A 19,196-nucleotide genomic window follows, 5' to 3' on the forward strand; every position below is an offset into this window, starting at 1 on the left:
AACAAAATAAAAGTCAGTGTAAGGCTGCATCAGTCTTGATTAGTGTTCTGAAAGCTGAAACTGCAATAATCAAAACAAATTCCAATTTGTTAAAGTGCAATTCTTCATGAACATGAAACTAAATTACTACAGCTAAGAAGCGCATGTTTACCGACTTTTAGAAAGTTTCTTTATAAAGAGGCTTACCTGAGGGAGAACATTTTTATTTATATTATACTGTGTGAAATGAATCAAAATACCATTAGAAAAATCTAAGTTACCTTCTGGATATATGTCATATCATGCTTCTTAGTACATATAGCTAAGCTGTTAAAAATTAATAATCTTCTTACTAACTTCTACCTATCATTGAATATGAAATAATTGTGAAGAAAACAATCCCAAACTGCAGACATAGGAGAGCAATCACAAAAACCATTTATACTCATGCACATGAGCTGACTGTTTTTCTGAAAAGTGAAAACATATTTTCGTTGAAAGGCTATTTGGGTGTAAAAGTCTTTTTTGTGATTTGTGATAGGATAATGCATCCTGTGAAAATAGGCTCATATTGAGTAAGAGATGTCTGTTTGCACACTGCAAACTATTTAGCTTTGCTTCATGGGTTTCACAATCATACTGCACAAAATGACTGTCACACTTCAGTGTTTATTTATACCATGCTGAAAAAGGTGCTTTTTATGCATGTTTGCTGGGTGAACATATTTTCAAGATGAAGTAATCAAGAGAATACTGGTGAATTGTTTCAGAAACTGTCAAGTGTTAGGGGAGGTGTCAGATGTACTATAACTTCTTATCGTAATAATTAAATATAACTGTTAGCGTTTCCCTTTTCTTGCTTCAGCTCAGAGGAATCCCGTGCAAGTTCTGGCCTGTCCATGTTGTCTTCAGCTGGTGCCTTTTCTTTGGAAGAAACTCTAGCTCCTTCCAAAGGCCTGAGTGCGGAGAAAGAACTTCTTGTGGAACCACTAGATATATCAAGACTGGGGAGTGACCTTGAATGCCTGAAAGGTGAATTTTCTTCCCTGAAATTATTAATACTTTCATAATCTCCCAGCTTTCAACTGATCAACTAATCTCACTGCTACTTTCATTTTACTGTTAAAATGGAAATGAGGACCCTGCACGGTTTCTTTTGACTTTTCTTTCGGTGAGATGGCTATTTTACACGTTGCAGCTCCACACATATCTAAGAAATTGCAAGCATGAGGATAACTACCCACTGCCTGAACTTGGTTAATTCATTTAGAATCTTTGCCATTTCATTTCTGGGTGAATCAGTGTTCAATACATTTCAAAAAGATATCCATGTTCAATCAGTGTGGATTAATAACCTACCATTTATTGAAATAAATGAATAATATTGTTTCCTATAAAGGTTATTCGATATTTTTGTCTGAAATGGTTATTGTTATTGATCTGAGGCCTGGACTGAAATCTAATTTAAAATATACATTTATAAAATCATACTGAAATGATTCCAATTTGTTTTTTTTCCTCTTCTGCCACTTATTACTTTAACCGTTTACAGTATCATATTATTAACACCCTGCAGGGTTCATGGCCAAATGTCAATGACCTACTGAGATGATCTTTTACTTGAAACCTCTGGATGTCCACTCCAGTGAAATTGTTAGTTGTTCATTTTCACCCAATAATGTTTCAGGTTCTTAAGTATACTACTGTAGGTATAGTAGGAGAAAGAGTTTGGAGTGGGTAACTGCAAAGGAACAAGGAAGTCACCTCTGAAGAAAGTCTTCCTATCAGAACAGTATTTTTTCTTTATTTTTAGCATGAACGGAACCTCTGCTTGTTAAATAGATTCAAAAAGGGGGTGGTTATGTCACATTGACATACAGTAACTAATAAGCACTTTACAGCATTCTGTGACTGCTAACTTTGAACATGTATGTGTGAAACAGAATTAAAAGTCTGTTTAAATGGTTCTGCTGGTTAGTGTTGTAAAATGACCAGGTCTAATAGCTATTCATAATCCCATAATTACTATTATTTTTCTTAATGTAAAAAAAACTTTAAGTTGGTACCTTGCAAATTAAAAAAAAACACAATACTTGTAAATAAGTTAAATCAGTTTTATTCATAGATTAGTTTTGTACAAATGTACAGTATATGAAGTTTTCTAAAATTCTGTAGCATTTCTTGATTATCTGTCTCCAGATATTCAAGATAAAAAAATATTTGGACATTTTATGTGATAATAAATGCAACTGCATGAAATGTAAGAGCAATGACTGAATAGTGACTCTTACTTTTTTTGTTAAGGACTGCAGATACAGAATCTGATTAGCTTTTTTTTAATTTGAATTCAAAAAAGGAAATTATTTTAGTAATACTCTTTAACATAAATTCACAACCTCAATAAGGACACTTGCTATGCACGATTCTCTGTGCCAGAACAAAACTCTCAGTGGTTTGATCTTATTTGCTCAAAGCTGTAATAAGCACCTGTTGTCTGCTGAGGCTGGTAATGCTGCTAGGAACCAAACTCAAAATTTGAAAATTTTGAAAAAAATTCCACTCCACCAACTGGTCGACAGGCTACCATGTAAGGTTAATGACATACTCAGCTGAGAGTGTGTGCTTTCCCAGCTTAGACTGTGATGCCCAGACACAAACTGGCCCTGTGCGAAACATAGATATGAGAAAGAGAACAAGCACAGAAACCATAAACAACTGAAAAAGCTAGAAAAAAGCAATGGTACTGTACTTTTATAGTAGGATTTCTTACCTATACTTATCACTCATTTATACTTTCTTCCCCACGTTCCCAGAATCACTATGATCCTCACAAGCTACCTGGAAGTTGCAGTTTGTTTTTTCGGATATTGCAGTTGTGGTAGTAGACAGTGCAGCAAAACCTTTGGTTCTCTACAAATAGTTTTTTAACTTGGAGAACTGTTTTTTAATCATTTTTATACCCTGGAAAGGACTGTTGGAAAAGTTGTTTACATTACCAATCTTTAGAGAAGAAACAAATGAGTTTAAAACACTGTAGGGTAAAAAAAAAAATATATAAAAAAATAAATATAATAAATAAAAAATAATAAAAAGTTTTAGTATTTATATACAGTACAGTACTAGCCTTTGTAAACATTGTGAGTAAAGGACATCTAAAGAGTAAGCTATTCACAATATTCAAGTTATTCAGGTTTGCAAACAAGATTGTGTACTTGGAATATACAGTACATGTATACTGATGGGAAAAAAGAAATGCAACACCTCCTCCTCCACGGTCTGGCCCTCCCGTCTGCGTAGAGCAGGCAGAAGAGTGACTCATCTGTGAAGAGGACCTGATGCCACTGCTGACGAGTCCATCACAGCCTCTGTCTGGCCCAAGCCAGTCGGGTGTGACGTCTAGGTGTGAGCAGAGGGCTTCTGACAGGTTGCCTTGCTCTAGGCCAGCAGCATGGAGCCTCATTGTCCTGTCACTGATGCAGGCATTGTGTCTGCTGATCTCTCAGATTGACCAGTCTGATGAATCGGTGCTGCTGTGGTGTGGTCACCCAAGTGCGACTGGATCTTGGACAGATCTCTGCAGAGTCGGGACACAGTGGAGTGGCTTACTCCATAGTGTCTGGCAACGCTGGTACATGACATGCCTGCCTGCAGCATGCCAATGGCCCTCTCCCTTGCTTCTGGTGACATTGGAGGCATTATGGAATGCACAGAAAACTGACCAAGTGTGGCCTTTTTCTTGCAGTGACCTAAGCTTTGAATTAAGGGTGACCTGATCAGGCATTGTTCCACCTGGACCTCGTTGGGTAAAAGTGCACCTAACAAGCTTTCATGTGATTGGCAAGTTTCAATGCCTCGCTGCACAAGCTGTATTGCTAGTCAGAGGGCTTAAAACAAATTGACAACTTTTTGTGTAAGTACATACAGTAAGCTACAGTATAACGATAGTATTCTCATTCTAGAAAATATTATGTTTCTTTTTTCCATCAGTATAGATGGAGTAATGTGGAGTAGCTTAGCTATGATGTTACACTATTGGCTTAGAGAAGATCAAATACAATTGATCATCTGTCTAATAGGCAAGTCTTATAAGATTTTAAAAAATGCCTTCCGTAATATTTGAATCACTTCCGTATCTTGGTTGTACTTTACTGCAATTAGAGAATTACCCTAATAATGAGTTTGTCCACCTCTAACAGAAATTAGAGCTGCAACATGCCTGTATTATGTTGATATTGATTCTATGAGAGGATTGTGCTGTAGATGACAATAGAGACTGGGACCGCTCAGTCAGTTGTACAGTACTTGACACACCTCCGCATTAGATGTAGGTGGTAAGTTGTTTTGCAGCTTCTTGCACCCCCTGTACATTAGTGAGCCTGCTTGAATTGACATACTAGGCAGTCAGTTATTTGACCATCATTACTTAATTACCAATAACCGTGACTCGTGCAAAGTCACTTACATCAGGAGTGTTTTCTGTAAAAAGGCATATTAAGGAAAGGGAGTTTGGACGTGTAAGAAACTACTCAGCCATGCAGTTCAAGCCAATTCTTTGACTTCTTTCAAGACACTGCTAGACAGTTGAATCAAATGACAAATTAAGAAATTGGCTCAGTGTGCATAATAAACTCTTGTTTGTAATGATGTTCTTGGAGAGCCTTCTTCTGCTACTGCTTTACAGTCCTCAGTAGTTATGGGAGGTACAGTACCTTGTGCTGGTTTATTCCTACTACCTTGAACAGGATGGATCTCCTATGGAATATCCTATGACATTTTCCATTCTCTAATATTAACTGGTTTTGTTTATAACACTGCACCTTTGCACTCTTAATACTTTTCACAGTTCTATGATGGTTTTGTATGCGAGTTGTACTGCATGAACATACCAGTTAATTCCAGTAAAACCTCAGTTTGACAGACTTCTCTTAAATAGATTTAAAGTGCTTGATTGACAAAAATCTGGTAGAGGAGCATTTTGTCTGTGAAATCAAAAATACTGGGCTTTCTCTGCATTAAAGAGCAAAGTATAGGGCAACTGGTATGTGGTGAGCCAAGCTGTTCATGATGGGCGTTGCTTGTTATACTGCATGTTTTAGCAACAAGTTTATAAAATACACTAAAATGCTAACGATATGGGAAAAAAAAGCTCTTTTAAATATAAAATAATTAAACAAATAGTACAAATATTCCTTTAAAATTCAGGACTATCAATGGTGCCCAACAGGGGTAGGCCAGTTGCTTATGATGGGTGTTGTTTGTATTTCCTATGTTTTAGCCAACACAGTTCTATACAATATATTCACAACAAAAGAGCTTTTATATTTATTTTCATTGATTATTGATCGCAATTGCTAAAATAAAAAAAGTCAAAAGATCCAGAAAGCATATACTGTATACAGGGTATGGCTTCTATATTTCTCATAAAATAGTGTGGTCTGGGCTGAAAAAATCATGGTTTAACAGACACCCCTTCCCTCTATTAGTCTGTTAAACTGATGGTTTACTGTAATATATACAGTAGAAGGAAGCCAAAAAATGACAAATTCTATTATATTCTGTTCCCACAGATCAAATTTATTCAGGTTATACTCCAGACACTCCAAGACCAGGGTCCAGCGGGGAGCTGACAAACGTGAAATCTGTCCATCCGAAGTCACCCTCTCCTGGGGTGCCTTTCGTTCTCACACGCCCCGGATCCAACACCAAGCCTGTGCTCCCTCCCATCCCATCAGGACGCCGGAGCTCAGAGGCCCAGACCCCTACAGGCTAGCTTAGGTGAAAAGTTAGAACACACGGGAGGGTAATGAGTAATTTCCCATTGTTAGAAAAAGAAATTAGAACACTTTGCAGAATCAGGGAGAAAAGTTTGATAGCTTGAAACAATGAAAATTAGAGAGAAAATATAAATAATTTTACAAACTGGCTAAATTATTTTTTACTAATATAATTACTTTGTATTTTTTTTCACTTTTCAAGTAGTTATTCCTTTTGGCTTTGCAAAAAAGTACATTTACCATAGGAGAATATAATGGGAAAATGCTGACATGCATAACTTTTTATATTATGCAGCAGCAATCAGAGATAAAAGAATCATTATAAAACTATATTCTTGCCTGCTCAGAACAGATGATAATTAGTCATGTTCAAATATTGTGACCTAATGTTCCAATGATTCTGTAGCTTTTAATTACTGTTAAAACCTGTCAGTTCTGAATTTTCCTTCCCAATCTAAACTGCTGTGCAAAGGGGACCCAATTCATCTCCCAACTGCAGTGCTGTACCCGTTCAGGTGACACACAGCACAGTATATGGCAGTAGCCCCTCTAAACAACAGATTAGGTAAAGAAAGATGTAAATTGCTTCACCAGTTCAATTAATTAGGACGTTTATAGGGTAAAGTTATATTATGCAGTCCAGAGATTAGAATTTAGTCAGTATACTGGAGATAACACATTTTCAACCTCTCATGATTAAGTTAAATTCAGCCAACATATTTTCAGGATTATGTTAATGCCCCTTTAAGGTTTTCAGTTCTCTTTCCAGCTGTTTTATTACCTTGTTTTTGGTCTGAACTGAAGGTATAAGATTTACTATTTTCTTTAAAGTAAAAAAACATTCTGTTTGCTCTATGAAATATATACCCACTTCTCTACCAAAAACTAGTATTCTAACTGAATTGCTTCTGAAGGATTACTACACCAAAGCTCGCTCTTTTTGATCATATACAATTTCATTTATTTTTACCTTAAAATAATTGTAGCTAGCAATAAAACCCCAATTAAAAAAAAGAACCCTTAATTATACTGTACAAATAAAAAGCTGAGATGTCATGTGAAAGACAACCATAACTATTCCTTTTAGTCTTACAGTCTTGACAAGTCCTGAAAATGTCACTAGTTTAATATCACAAGAGATGTTCTCATGCAAATCTGAACTAAGACAATATGTCCCGTCTTTAACAAGCTCTCAAAATTTAACAGCATTAATAAAAAGCTATTTTTAAAGAACTATTTGCATATTTTTAATTTAAACCTTTGAACATTAAACATTTTCTGAGTTTACAGAGTGAGAAGGCAGTTTGTCCTTAATCTTTCAAGTGCATACCAAAACACAGTACAGCTGAGGTGCTTTCTCTTTTAAGTTTCAATTACATACAGTACCTCTCAAACGGTTTACAAATGATCCATGATAGTTTGCTAAATTTAGTATTTTCTTGTCTCAAATGTTGGAGTTAATGCAAATTAGGATATTTTTTTTAAAAAGCTGACTTGAGGAAGAATATCAATAATAAGCCAGGTCTTTCATTAAATTTAATTTCTTTCCAATCCAGAAATGGCATTTTATATTCAAAGTGTAATTAATACCGTACTTACAAGACGGTAAGATAGTGTAATTAGAAACACTCGTCAGCAATTTGCCCCAGGACGTATGCTCCTCCTCTTAACTCCTTCTATCCTCTCAGCAACCTTGGTGTGAGCTCAGGTGATGGCACCAATGTGATGAATGCAGCTCTGCCCTCACGAGATTAAACATGCTCACAGGCACCTACAGGACAGAAGTCTGCTGCATCAAAAAGCTGGTCATCTCAGGCTCAGTACTGAATAAGCCCCATTACACTAACTTCAGAAACACAAAATAATGAGTTTTACTGGTTTATGAAGTTCAAGTACTGTAGGTAGCAGCAAAGGAACAGGTAAAGGTTTATTCTATGCTGAAAGTAAAAGAAAAGATACGTTTCGGCTGTGGAGCCTTCATGAGGTGTCAAATGGTTGTGGTTCTGACAAGCTGGTTTACTGGTTTATGTAGAGCTGTTCAAATAGCACAAAAGTACATAGAAAAACAAAGCATTAATACTTTCTTGCACTGTTAATCACCATATAATGCAAAGTATTTGGAGTTGTGGCCCTGCATTGCACCGAAGTAGTTGGGTTAACTCACTTAAGATTTTAGATGATGGTGCACCAACCTCTAGGAGAAACGTACTTTGAAGAATGACTAATTAATCCAGTAACAATTTAGACAAGAGTACCACAGACAACATTGCTGGTCATTTTAATGTGTTTTAGTGAATGTTTCCTGAGAAATTTCAATTACTCTGATAATAATAATTAATGATTCCTTACAATAATAGATAAATGTTTGCAGCCTGTTGGTTTTCACATTGTTAGCCCAATACCTTTTATGTAAAAAATACACAGCATCTCTAAAGAGAAAGATGAGAAGTTAGACTTAATTTTGCATTATTAAAAATTTATTTTTAAAGGTCACTAAATCTTGTACACATTCTGTGATTTCTGAGCTAATAATCAGAATTTTTCCTTCTATTTCATGAAATACATTTGTACATAAAGTTTAAAACAAGAAGAAAACCACAAATACAAGCATACCAAACTGTATAAATTACACATTTAGTTTGAGACCATATGACGATTCACATTTCTCAAACATATGCAAGCTCTGTATCCCCTTGAGAGTGTGAGCTTTAATCAAGTAGCAGAACCAGCCTGCTTCCTGAGAGATCAGCCCTAAAATATGATGACTAAAAAGCCCTATGAAACAATGATCACATCATTAATGTTCAAATGCCAGAAATGTGTACTTGAATTTAAAAAATTACCTTAGCATACAGAACTAACCTAGTTCTAGACAGGGCTGTCCAATCCTGGTCCTGAGGACCAATGTGTATGCAGTGTCTTTTTAACGTAGCAGCACCCAACAGAGATGGAAGGGTTTGTTAAATTAGTCCGCTTGAGCCAGTAATGGCCTGACCTAAGTTATTACGAGCTGGGTCAGAATGAAATCCTGGAGAACCACCAGCTCTCCTGGCTATAGAATTCAGAACTAGGAATGGACAACCTTGTGGTAAACCATTCTTTAGGTGCTTGGAATATTAGCTTTTAAAAAAAAAATTCTAATACAGTACTTTTTTTATAAACTATAATCATTCACAATTACTGAAACTGTCATTAAAATGTATTTCATGTAAATGCTCTTTGGAATTATATTAACACATAATTCACTATATTAATATAACATACTGTATATATTATGTAATTTTTTTTAATGTATAGGTGTTACAATTACAAAATAATACTAAGACACAAAGATAAGCAGTGCCTACAATTCTAAACCTATACTTGTACTTATATATTTGATAACTGCACAACTATTGGCAATTGTATTTATATCTAGTATAAAATACATCCAAAATACACTCTAGCTCAAACCCATCTCATGTTTGAGGGTTACAAGGTCTAGAGTTACAAGGTGTAGGTATTAGGATAATGTAACTGTTTTCCAGTACTCTCATCATCTATAATAGGTAGACTTCACATATAAAACACTAAGCAGGAATGAAAATTCGGCAAACATACATTAAAAAAATCCCAAAATATATGATGTTAATTATTTAGGGGTAATTTCAATGTTTACTAGAATTTTTTCTATAATCTTTTATGATTCCTGGTGCTTTTTTTATTCCTCAAAACAAAAACTTTTCTAGTGAATGTCTCCAGTGACACAGAACATAGAGGTTTTCAAAACCCATGCACAAACCTCCCCAGTCCTTCACCCTTAACCTCACTAATGTTATATGGGAGATACTAACAGAGCATTGTCATACTCCTGAGAAATGGACTAAATGGGCAGAAACACACAGGGAGACACCTTTGCTGTCTCACAAAATGCACAGAGCAAACCCAGCTGTGGCAATTTTATTTTTTCTACCAAGCTACAGTATATTTTTATATCAGCAATTATATTTTATATAATGTGATTAAAACAAATATCAAAAAGTGTTTTTCTGCTATGCAAAGTTCTTTAGAACTGTAGATTATGTAAAAAAAACATCTTGCAATAAATGCGTTAGACCACACAGTGAAATGGCAAAATGGTGCATTCTTTTCCCAAGTGCCCAACGTTTTACTACATATACCAATTTCTTGTAATTCAGTAAGTCCCAACATAAAAGAATTCCCCCTAGAATGTGAATATTTGAGAAACAAAGCCGCAGAATATACTGTATGAGAAAATTATGATGAAGTGTTTTCATTAATATTGCTAGTTTTATGAACAGTCTAGGAAACTTGGCTCATAAAAGTAGACAATGACAAGTATTCAGATGTACTGTATCAGAAAACACATCATAAGAACAGAAATTCTACTAAAAACACAAAAAATTACATTTCTATTTTTAATTGAAATCTGTGTAGGTCTCTATAAAGGTCTTAAAAATGTTAACCACCCCACTCGAGTCCTTGGTTAATATGCGGCTTACTTTAAAAACATCCTGTAGTAGTTAATTTTGCAAATTTCACTTACCACTGGTTAATTAAATGGAAAGTAAGATTTCTTGATTACAATACATCTCCTAAGAATCCTTCAGTCCTTTACAAAAGTAAATTATTGCTTATAAAAAATAATGTTCTAATATGATCAAGGGTCAATTTCTAAATGTCTGTGTAAAGTATAAATAGCTCTAAAAGGGATTATAGTATATCTGCAATTTCAAGTACAACAGCTTGACTTTTTCACATTGTAATGTAACTGTCCAAAATAAAAGTCATTAAAAGTTATACCTCAAGTGGCAGTAAAATGAACAAACTGCTTCCTTGAAATGCTGGCACTATCGGCATGAAAACAATGCAAGTGTATGACTCTAATGTATTACACATCTGTATGAGCTGTTGTAATACATTTAAGTTAAAAACATGAAACCTGGTTTCCCAGAAGAGGAGATGATCATACAGTTTAGTGATGTACTGCACTAGATGGCTAGATTTGTTAAGCACTAAATACGTCCCATCAGACTGGGTCCCAAAACACTACACATGTAGGAGGAGCACCACTTAAACCCCTACCGATATGCAGCACCCACCTTAGTGTTGCATAACCTGTCAATTTGACCCAACGGTCATACTACACACAGTAGATTAGGCAGAGAAGTTAGTTCTCAACAGCTGAATTAAGAGCGCAAATTTAGTCAGGGCAGAATGTGTTGTACCACTTCCCTCTTTAGTATCCGTCCAGTGTCATGTCTCCTTGTTCTACCCAACCATCATGTTCATCAATGGTTGTCTTATCTTTCAGGGAATCAGGGTAACTTACACAGTTTAGCATTTCCTTTAAAGTCATAGAGGACCACAGAAGACATAAGAAAGCAAAAAGGACTTGACAGTGAAAAATTAAGGAACAACCTTGCTAGTTATCAGAATAAAATTCTTATACAACCTTGAGGACACTAGCACCAAGAGAGGCAGTTAATAAACTTCACACATTCAGGAGGCAGAACCTTGTCAAAGTATGCAGTTGTACCTTACATCAACTACAGTGCAGAGATGTACAGGTGTAACCAATATCATGGGCCCTCTTTCATCAGACCTCCCTCAGAGTGGACAGTGACCTCCCCATTTAGTGGAGGATAGCCATTATGTGAATACAGACGACTGCATGGCCAGTCAAATGCAACAGCCTCCGTTTTGAAAAGGGTTAGCTTCAGGTCTGAACTTCCTGACATACAGCACAAGCAGCTTGTCTGGCTGTTTGTATCTAGCAGCTTAATACCTGCACAACAGACAGTAAACCTTTAATCTTCTTCAGAACAAAAAAGAGAGGGATAAAATACTTTCAGCTCCACTGACTTACATGGAAGACACCACTGATCCCTTGCTGATAGAGCTAGAATGCGCCTGGACACCCGGCGTGAACTGAGCACTGAGAAAGGGAGACCACCTGAAAGGCATGGAAGCTCAGTGCTGCAGGGTGAGAGCTACAATCCTCAGAACTCCACTGCAACTGTCGCTCACTGGTATGATATCATTACTAGCGGAAAAAAAGACACAGCAGAACATAACAGCAGTCCACACACATTACATGGAGAATGTGGGAAAGCAGAGACAAAAAGAGGCCTTAAGGTAATACAAAAAAAAAACGAAAAAGGGAAAAAAGATTCTGAAGGAAAGATTGCCTCTAGCAAATAAATTACTGCACTTACCATCCCCTACAGAAAAAAGGGGGGTGGGGGAGTTTAAAAACACCAAAGCAAATTTCAACAACATTTACACTTCCACGCTGAAAGCATTACTTTTGCAAGCATGATACAGGAGAAGGGAAAGGATCGGATTATAGCTGAAAGCAAATCAAGATATGACCCCAGACTGGCCTCCATTGCTCCTGAGGGAAGCAGGAATGAGTGAGAGGCCAAGCACTTTGAAATGGCTGAATGGCCCTCTTGTCCACCTGGTGGTGCCATTCCTTACCCTTGTTGGTCATCAATAACTTGAAAGGAAATCTCTGTGCCGAAGCACTCCTAATACCAGATATAAGCTTAACAAGTTATCAGACATACCTGGTATTAATGGCACCTTTATCCTTTACTTTTAGCTTCTGTAGAATAAAGAGAGGGGCGGCCTAAACAATCCTTTCTATTTTGTACCAAATATTACAGTGCTCCTCTTGCAATCCTCAAATGAAGAAATCAGAATTAAAAACGTCACCAATTTGAAAAAACTTTACTTTTAACTATGTAAGTGTAAACATATCTAGGAAGGAAGGTATTGGTTGTGATTCCATTTTTCATCAAAGAATGATTTCGTGTCAACTTAAATTCAACTTAAAAATGTATATTTACTTAGCAGAAAAGTATTTTAAGTACACAGAACAACAGAAATGCTACAGTTGGGAGTAATTCCACAATATCCTATTCCTTTTTCACGTCTTTCTTTTCACCACTGAGAAGAGTCCTGACACTGTTCCACACTTCTGTGTACATCAGTGTCCCAATGAAGACTACTACAGTTCCAATCCAGTGCCAGGCTGTGAATGGATTTCTGAAATATATTATCGAGATGATGAGACTGATGAATTTACGGAGGGTAACAACCAGTGTGACTGTGAGAGAGGTGCACTCAGTCGTGAGAATAAATACACCTCGAATACAGATATATCTGGAAGGGAATGGTTAAGGAAATTCAGATGCCCTTCTTGTACATTGCCAGCACTCACAATTGGTAGAATAATTGTTCAATTCAAAGAATCAAATATTATTACATCTTATCAAATATAGTAATTTATACAATAAACGCAGAAATATAGAAGTTATAAAACAAACTCTAAGTAAAAACTGCTTTTGGCCAAAAAGTAAAAAAAACACATTCTTTATCTCAGGCAGGGTACGGACCCCCCAGTACAGCTGCCTCTGCAGCAGAAATGAAGAGACTGGAGAAGAGGTCAAATCGAATGTCTAAGCTGTGTAAAATGTAAAATTTTAAAATTAGAAATCTGGAGTATGTGGAGTATACCGAAATAGGATTTTAGTAATTTCCAGTCTCTTTTTTATAGTAAAGCTAAAATTGTTTGAAGAATTAACAGCTTTTGGTGCACACAGAGCTTATGTGACAGAGATATGGTATATTTAGATTTTCTGATGGACTTTCATTTAGTTCCTCATAAAAGTTAATTCTCGAGCAGAATTCCGATCCAAATTGATTCGTCAAAGACAGAGTACTGATAAGGAATGAATGTCCCCATTGGGGTGATGTACAGTAGTTAACAGTGTACCATGGGGATCTGTATGAGAACCACTACACTTACTAATTTATATCACTGATCTAGATTCTGGCACTGTTAATTAATTTCACTAATTGTAGCGAAATTTGCAGATAATACCAAAATAGGTTGATTAACAAGTCTATAGAAACAGCAAAAGAAATGAAAAATATTTAGATGCATTTCAAGATTGGGCAAACAGCTACCCAATCTACTACACATTGGGTAAACAAAGGCACTTGTAATGCTTCGGGTTGAAAAGCTATAGATATAGAATGGAAAATGGAACTTTATCACTCCTATGATGAAACTTAATAAAGTAAATACCCTTGAAAAATTAATTCCTAACGTTACCAAAAATATAAAGGATACTGTGTTACCACATTCATTAAAAGATATATCCACATTACAGGAGCTGCTATTCCAATCACAGGGATTTCAACGGGAGCTGGGAGAAAAGGAAAGAAAACAATTTGAACAATTTACAGCACAAAGCACAAAGTTAAAATAACGGTCGAAATTATGTGTAAAGAATACAAAAGAACACAAAACTGGTTTCTATTAATTCAGAATGAAAAATGTAAAGACACCAAATGAAATATACATCAACCATCTCATTCTACAGTATGTGGTTATTTTGTATCTCTTTACTACATTACGTGATGAAGACCAGACTCCTATTTATCAATCATCATGAAGTTCATTCTCCTTTCTCTGCTTCAGTTTGGAACTCAAGCAGCTATTTCTAATGAGAATAATAACACTAATCCTTAGACTTATATAGCACTTTTCTGGACACTCCACTCAAAGTGCTTTACAGAGGGCTCCCCTCCACCACTACCAGTGTGTAGCCCCACCTGGATGATGTGCCAGTATGCTCACCACACACCAGCTATCAGTGGGGAGGTGAACAGATTGATGAAGCCAATTCATAGATGGGGATTATTAGGAGGCCAAGATTGAGAAAGGCCAAAGGAGACATTATCCAGAATATGGGGTAACAACCCTAATCTTTTAGAGCAATGTCCTGGGATTTTTAATGACCATTGAGAATCAGAACCTTTTTTACAGTATAGTATCCCTGTCACTATACTGGGGGATTAGGACCCACACAGACTGCAGGGGGAGCACCCTGCTGGCCCCACTAACACCACCTCCAGCAGCAACCTCAGTTTTTCCCAGGAGGTCTCCCACCCAGGTACTGACCAGGCTCACATCTGCTGAGCACAGTGGGTTGCCAGTTGTGAGTTGCAGGCCTACATCATGAATCATATACAATATCTAGAACGTTCTTTGTTTGTTCCAGGACTTGCAATTTCAATTCAAACTTCCAGGCTCCTCTTTTTTTTTAAACATATCTCCAATATGTAACACACGCTGCCTATGGGGTCCCCTCGAGAAGGTAAGGCTGTTTACACATCATAAACACCATCTCAGAGATTTGGGGTACAAAACAAAGTGAGAAGCTTCCTCTTCATATACTTTTGTGCTAGTGTCTTCATAACCTTAGCAGCTGTTACAACTAAAGCAAGAGATTTAACTGTTGCAGATGAAGAACTTTCCTATGACAGGATTTGGAAAAGTGTAAATTCATTCTACATTCTCTTCCCTGACACAGACCACAGAGGGGGTTACATGGTGCTTATTCGTTCTGGGGTGGGATTGTAACCTTTACATTTTTTTAATTATAATAAAAAGAGTCACAAAAAATAATAAAGTCATCCAATTTACTATTAATTTGGATTTAATACCCAAAACCAGCATTGCATCCAGGGACCAGAATGCATGAACTCAGCTTTTAAAAAATTTTTTGGGGAAAAAACAACTTTGCAATGTTGCATCTAAGGTGGTATTTTATTGACACGAAAAACATCTGTCAATTCAAATCAATTTTTAGAATTTCCCATCTGATGAATTTAGACCCATGAGCCCCAGGATTAAACTTGTTTAATTCCCGTGACAGTATTAGATGCTGCAATTTGACCTACCGCTTTGGCTGAACAGCACAGCATGGTTGTAGATATTAGCTCCCAGCAGGAGAAAACCAGGCAGAGGAAGGCAGTGCTGTGAATGTAAAAAAACAAATTGCCATACAGAAATAAGGCATTGTTGCTGCCACAGAAAATAAAGTTACCTCCACTAATTAAGTTAAAACTTCACATAAAATCAAAGACTCCAAAGTCCTCAATTTCTACATTTTGAGTGTCAAATTCAGTGAGCTTCTAATTGCTTAATCATAAAATAATAGATGAAAAAAACCTGAAAAGGCAATTAAAATGATTTAAGAGTTAGGTGTAACTATAATACATGAAACGAAATTATTTGCTTATACTTTTTGCTAATGGCAAACATTTTGTGATGTAATACAGCTTAAACTGTTCATCCAACGCTTACATTGTAAAACAGGGCTTCTTTGGAGTGCTTGCCATACTGCTTATAAAGAGTCTCCTGAAAGATGCCCATTCGAGCAGACATGAGAAGTGCAAAGGTCAGCATCGCAATACCTGCGGAATGACAGAAAGAGATACACAAGTAGTTTCATGCATTTAAAATGAGTCTTTTTTTTCCCTTTAGGTACGCGGAACGGTGTAGGGTTAAAGGGCCAGGGCACTGCATGCCCTTGAGATGATTACAAACTGCGTTTTAATTTTTACTCTACATACAATTACAAAATGGAGACAAAATGTTCCGCCATACCGAAAAGCCAATGCAGAAAGGCATAGAAACCCTCCTCTTCACTGGAGTTTGGGTGTGAAGCCTGCAGAACAAAATGAAAAAAAGAATCATATTGAGAACGGATACTATTCATGCTGCAAATCTTATTTATATGTATCTGAAGATAATTATCACTCAATATTAATATAAAATGGTGGCTAAATTTGAAGCTGTCAGGGATTTGAAACAGACTTTTCACAAGTACTCTTTTAACATTTAGAAAAGAAAATTCTAAATAAGAGCTTATCTTGTTATAAACAAGAGAACGGTATTCAGCCCATCTACTGTAGTTTGCTTGGTTGATAATAGATACTTGATCTAGGGATCTATAGTAGCTTTCGATAGAAGCAAGGTTTGACAGTGCAGTAATATTAAGAAAACTGTTTGGGATTTTCTCAATTATTTCTTACCACTTGCTTGGCTGACATGAGAGTGCAAATAAAAATCCCCAGTGAGACAAGAGATATAGAGATGTATTTAGTAACTGAGTACCTGTAAAGATAAAACATGTATTTCAATACATAACTGCAGATTTAAGATATTACATAACATAATGGATCTTGTATATCATCACAGCTTTTGGAAACAATTTTTATGCTATATTAGCACATATTCCTGAATTTAAGAAGGATTGAGAATGCAGAGTTGAACAATGTCACACTACACAATAATAACATTAATATATTTACTCAACATGACCGAACTCCTGCTTCCTTGGTTAAAGTGAGGTATAAATGCAAATATAAACACAAAATGTGTCACTTTTTAAAACAATTTAAGTGATCAAAAATGTTTAAACTTAAACTAATCCATGTTTAATTCCATTAGAAAAATGCAAAAAATGCAAGCATACCTTTTCTTCAATATAATAATACCTAGGATCATATTTGCGATTAGGGATCCCTGTGAAAAGTACATATCAATATTAATTAAAATATTGAAAAATGAAAACAGTAAGTCTGTTTAAAACAGCCCGTCGACACCAATCCGTGATACATCATTGTATGTTGTAGCAAATGAAGCTGTCTGATATGTAAGGACGAAGTCTTCACAAAGTGAGTTAAATAGTTTGGGTAAATAATACCTTCAGAACAAAATGAGAAATCCAGCTTGTTACTTTTCAGGTATAAGACTAGCACCGACAAAATTCTCGCATGACCCAGGCTTCCATATCCAAATGTACTGATGTTTCTCATGAAATACGAGGATCAAGTGCACATTGTTGGTGTTCTCTAATCCTTGGAATTTTGAGCAAAAAACAAAAATAAAATAAAACATAAGACAGTACAGTACTTACAGATCTGAATATCATGTGCAGTGGCATTGCGATGTTGAAGTTAAGTGCATAGTTATTGACCACACTTACAGTGAAGAACATGGTCACCATTATTAAATAGTTTCTAGAAAAATGAAGGACACATAGTTTAATAACATACTTGTACAGTATTTCTGCTGCAATCATTCAGATATCAATCTTGGAGACAAATTTATTTCAGTGATGAATTAATCTCTTATACGGTTGAATTAGACACATGTTTTGATGTAACAATGGCAAACCCTCCCAATATTAATACACTGTTTAAATTGTACTTTTAAGGAAAGCTGCACTGGAAAAAGACATTTTTGTGTTACTCATGTAATTCAGAATAGTGAACTGTTTCTGTACTTTATTTGTGAAACATTCCTAAAGCACATAATTATAGTATAAACACTCAGTTATCAAGAGGGTCTATATATACACCATACAACATAACGTTTTTAGATATTTTTAGTACCAAGTTTTTTAGTACCATACCTAATTGGGATAGCTGGTTTCTTCCTTCCAAAATTATTTTCGAAGATAAAACCTTCTAAAGCAATGAATGCGAATTGTGCAAATGTCACAATGTTTCCACATCCTGGAAAATCCCTAAAATGAAACATATTAAAGAACTGAATATTCAGGAAAATGGCATATAATATCAGTGTTCACACAAAAGCAAATAAATATAAATAACGCTCTTTATTCAGACTGTAAATGATAGTGGGAAGGTTATTCATTAGTAACAACTAGAAACAGCTCATGCTTCCTAAACGACATACTCTTTATGTCCTTGTCTTTTCTTTATTATTTCCCTAAGCACTAATATAAGTTATACATAGGTACAAAAATGAACTGTACACATCGAACTGTTACTCTAGTAGGGTCGTGCATTTTGAAATCTACTACCACACAGTTATCAAGACACGAAAGCATTTAACAAGCCTTACTATTTTACTATTTTACGTTTTACTATTTTGTTTTATTAATAACACTCAGGTATGGGCATGGATCTCAAAAACCACGTTCTAATATGGCTTAAGTGAAAAGGACAATAACGTGAAGCACGAACAGACCTTTCGTTTTGCAGATAAAAAAACAGATCAAATATGGACAGTCTGACAAGACGAGAATTCAAGAAAGGAATGGAAGTTGTACTGAGTGCATCAGTATTAAGTACCAACCTTACTAAAAGTTCCAAAAACACCACATTGCTGCAACAGCCGATAAAAACTAAAGCAATAGCAAATACCGTATTCATCGTATAGAAAACAACAGGAAAAGCTAATTTAAAAAGTATATAAGGAAATCAACGAAAAGCTACGACTATTTTCATACATTTACAGTATATCAGTTAAACCCAAACAGCAACAATGAACAACAGCTGAAGAACCAATTCGTTGTTCGTGCAAGACACGTCTACCGGCTAAAAACCCCACTCTTCCGGGGTCAGCGCAAAGAGCAGTGGGGATTGTATGTTTTTGTACCATTTCAGAAACGATGCCCGTAAAATATAAACTACAAATCCTAGCAACGTCAGTAAGAACCCTCTTTGTGCGAAATATGACTCCACCTGCTAGTGAGCACTCCGGGAAGTGTAGTCTTTTTCAAACATCGTGCAAATTACTTTACACAGGGAAGCAAATACGCAGTGCTG

The 19,196-nt window shown here is 35.9% G+C and overlaps 2 protein-coding genes across 2 annotated transcripts in view; one reads left to right on the forward strand and one right to left on the reverse strand.

Moving 5' to 3' along the window:
* lrguk (leucine-rich repeats and guanylate kinase domain containing) overlaps positions 1-5,749 on the forward strand; it is a 37,798-nt gene extending 32,049 nt beyond the window's left edge. Inside the window, exons 19-20 of the mRNA XM_088923438.1 lie at positions 845-1,011; positions 5,547-5,749. Of these exons, the coding sequence (XP_088779564.1) occupies positions 845-1,011; positions 5,547-5,749 (370 nt within the window). The remainder of the gene's footprint in view (positions 1-844; positions 1,012-5,546) is intronic.
* Positions 5,750-8,212: 2,463 nt separating this feature from the next.
* slc35b4 (solute carrier family 35 member B4) lies at positions 8,213-18,984 on the reverse strand. Its single transcript, XM_088924208.1, has 10 exons — positions 18,724-18,984; positions 18,035-18,148; positions 17,537-17,639; positions 17,093-17,142; positions 16,650-16,731; positions 16,222-16,282; positions 15,919-16,028; positions 15,513-15,588; positions 13,897-13,972; positions 8,213-12,923 (listed from the first exon to the last, which is right to left on the reverse strand). Exons 1-10 carry the CDS (start codon positions 18,798-18,800, stop codon positions 12,677-12,679), a joined length of 996 nt encoding a protein of 331 aa, XP_088780334.1. The 5' UTR covers positions 18,801-18,984; the 3' UTR covers positions 8,213-12,676.
* Between the last annotated feature and the right edge of the window lie 212 nt (positions 18,985-19,196).

This window comes from Atractosteus spatula, chromosome 8 (genome assembly GCF_055471065.1).
Source record: "Atractosteus spatula isolate fAtrSpa1 chromosome 8, fAtrSpa1.hap1, whole genome shotgun sequence".
In the NCBI taxonomy this organism is placed as follows: Eukaryota; Metazoa; Chordata; class Actinopteri; order Semionotiformes; family Lepisosteidae; genus Atractosteus; species Atractosteus spatula.

Bases quoted from the DNA above. Each gene is read 5' to 3' on its own strand.
- slc35b4 (XM_088924208.1), bottom strand. From the start codon at position 18,800: ATGAATACGGTATTTGCTATTGCTTTAGTTTTTATCGGCTGTTGCAGC. The intron at 17,143-17,536 runs GTAAGTACTGTA...TACTTTTCACAG, and splicing joins TGCACATGATATTCAGATCT to GGATCCCTAATCGCAAATAT. The intron at 13,973-15,512 runs GTAGGTCAAATT...CTTTTCTCCCAG, and splicing joins TGTGCTGTTCAGCCAAAGCG to CTCCCGTTGAAATCCCTGTG.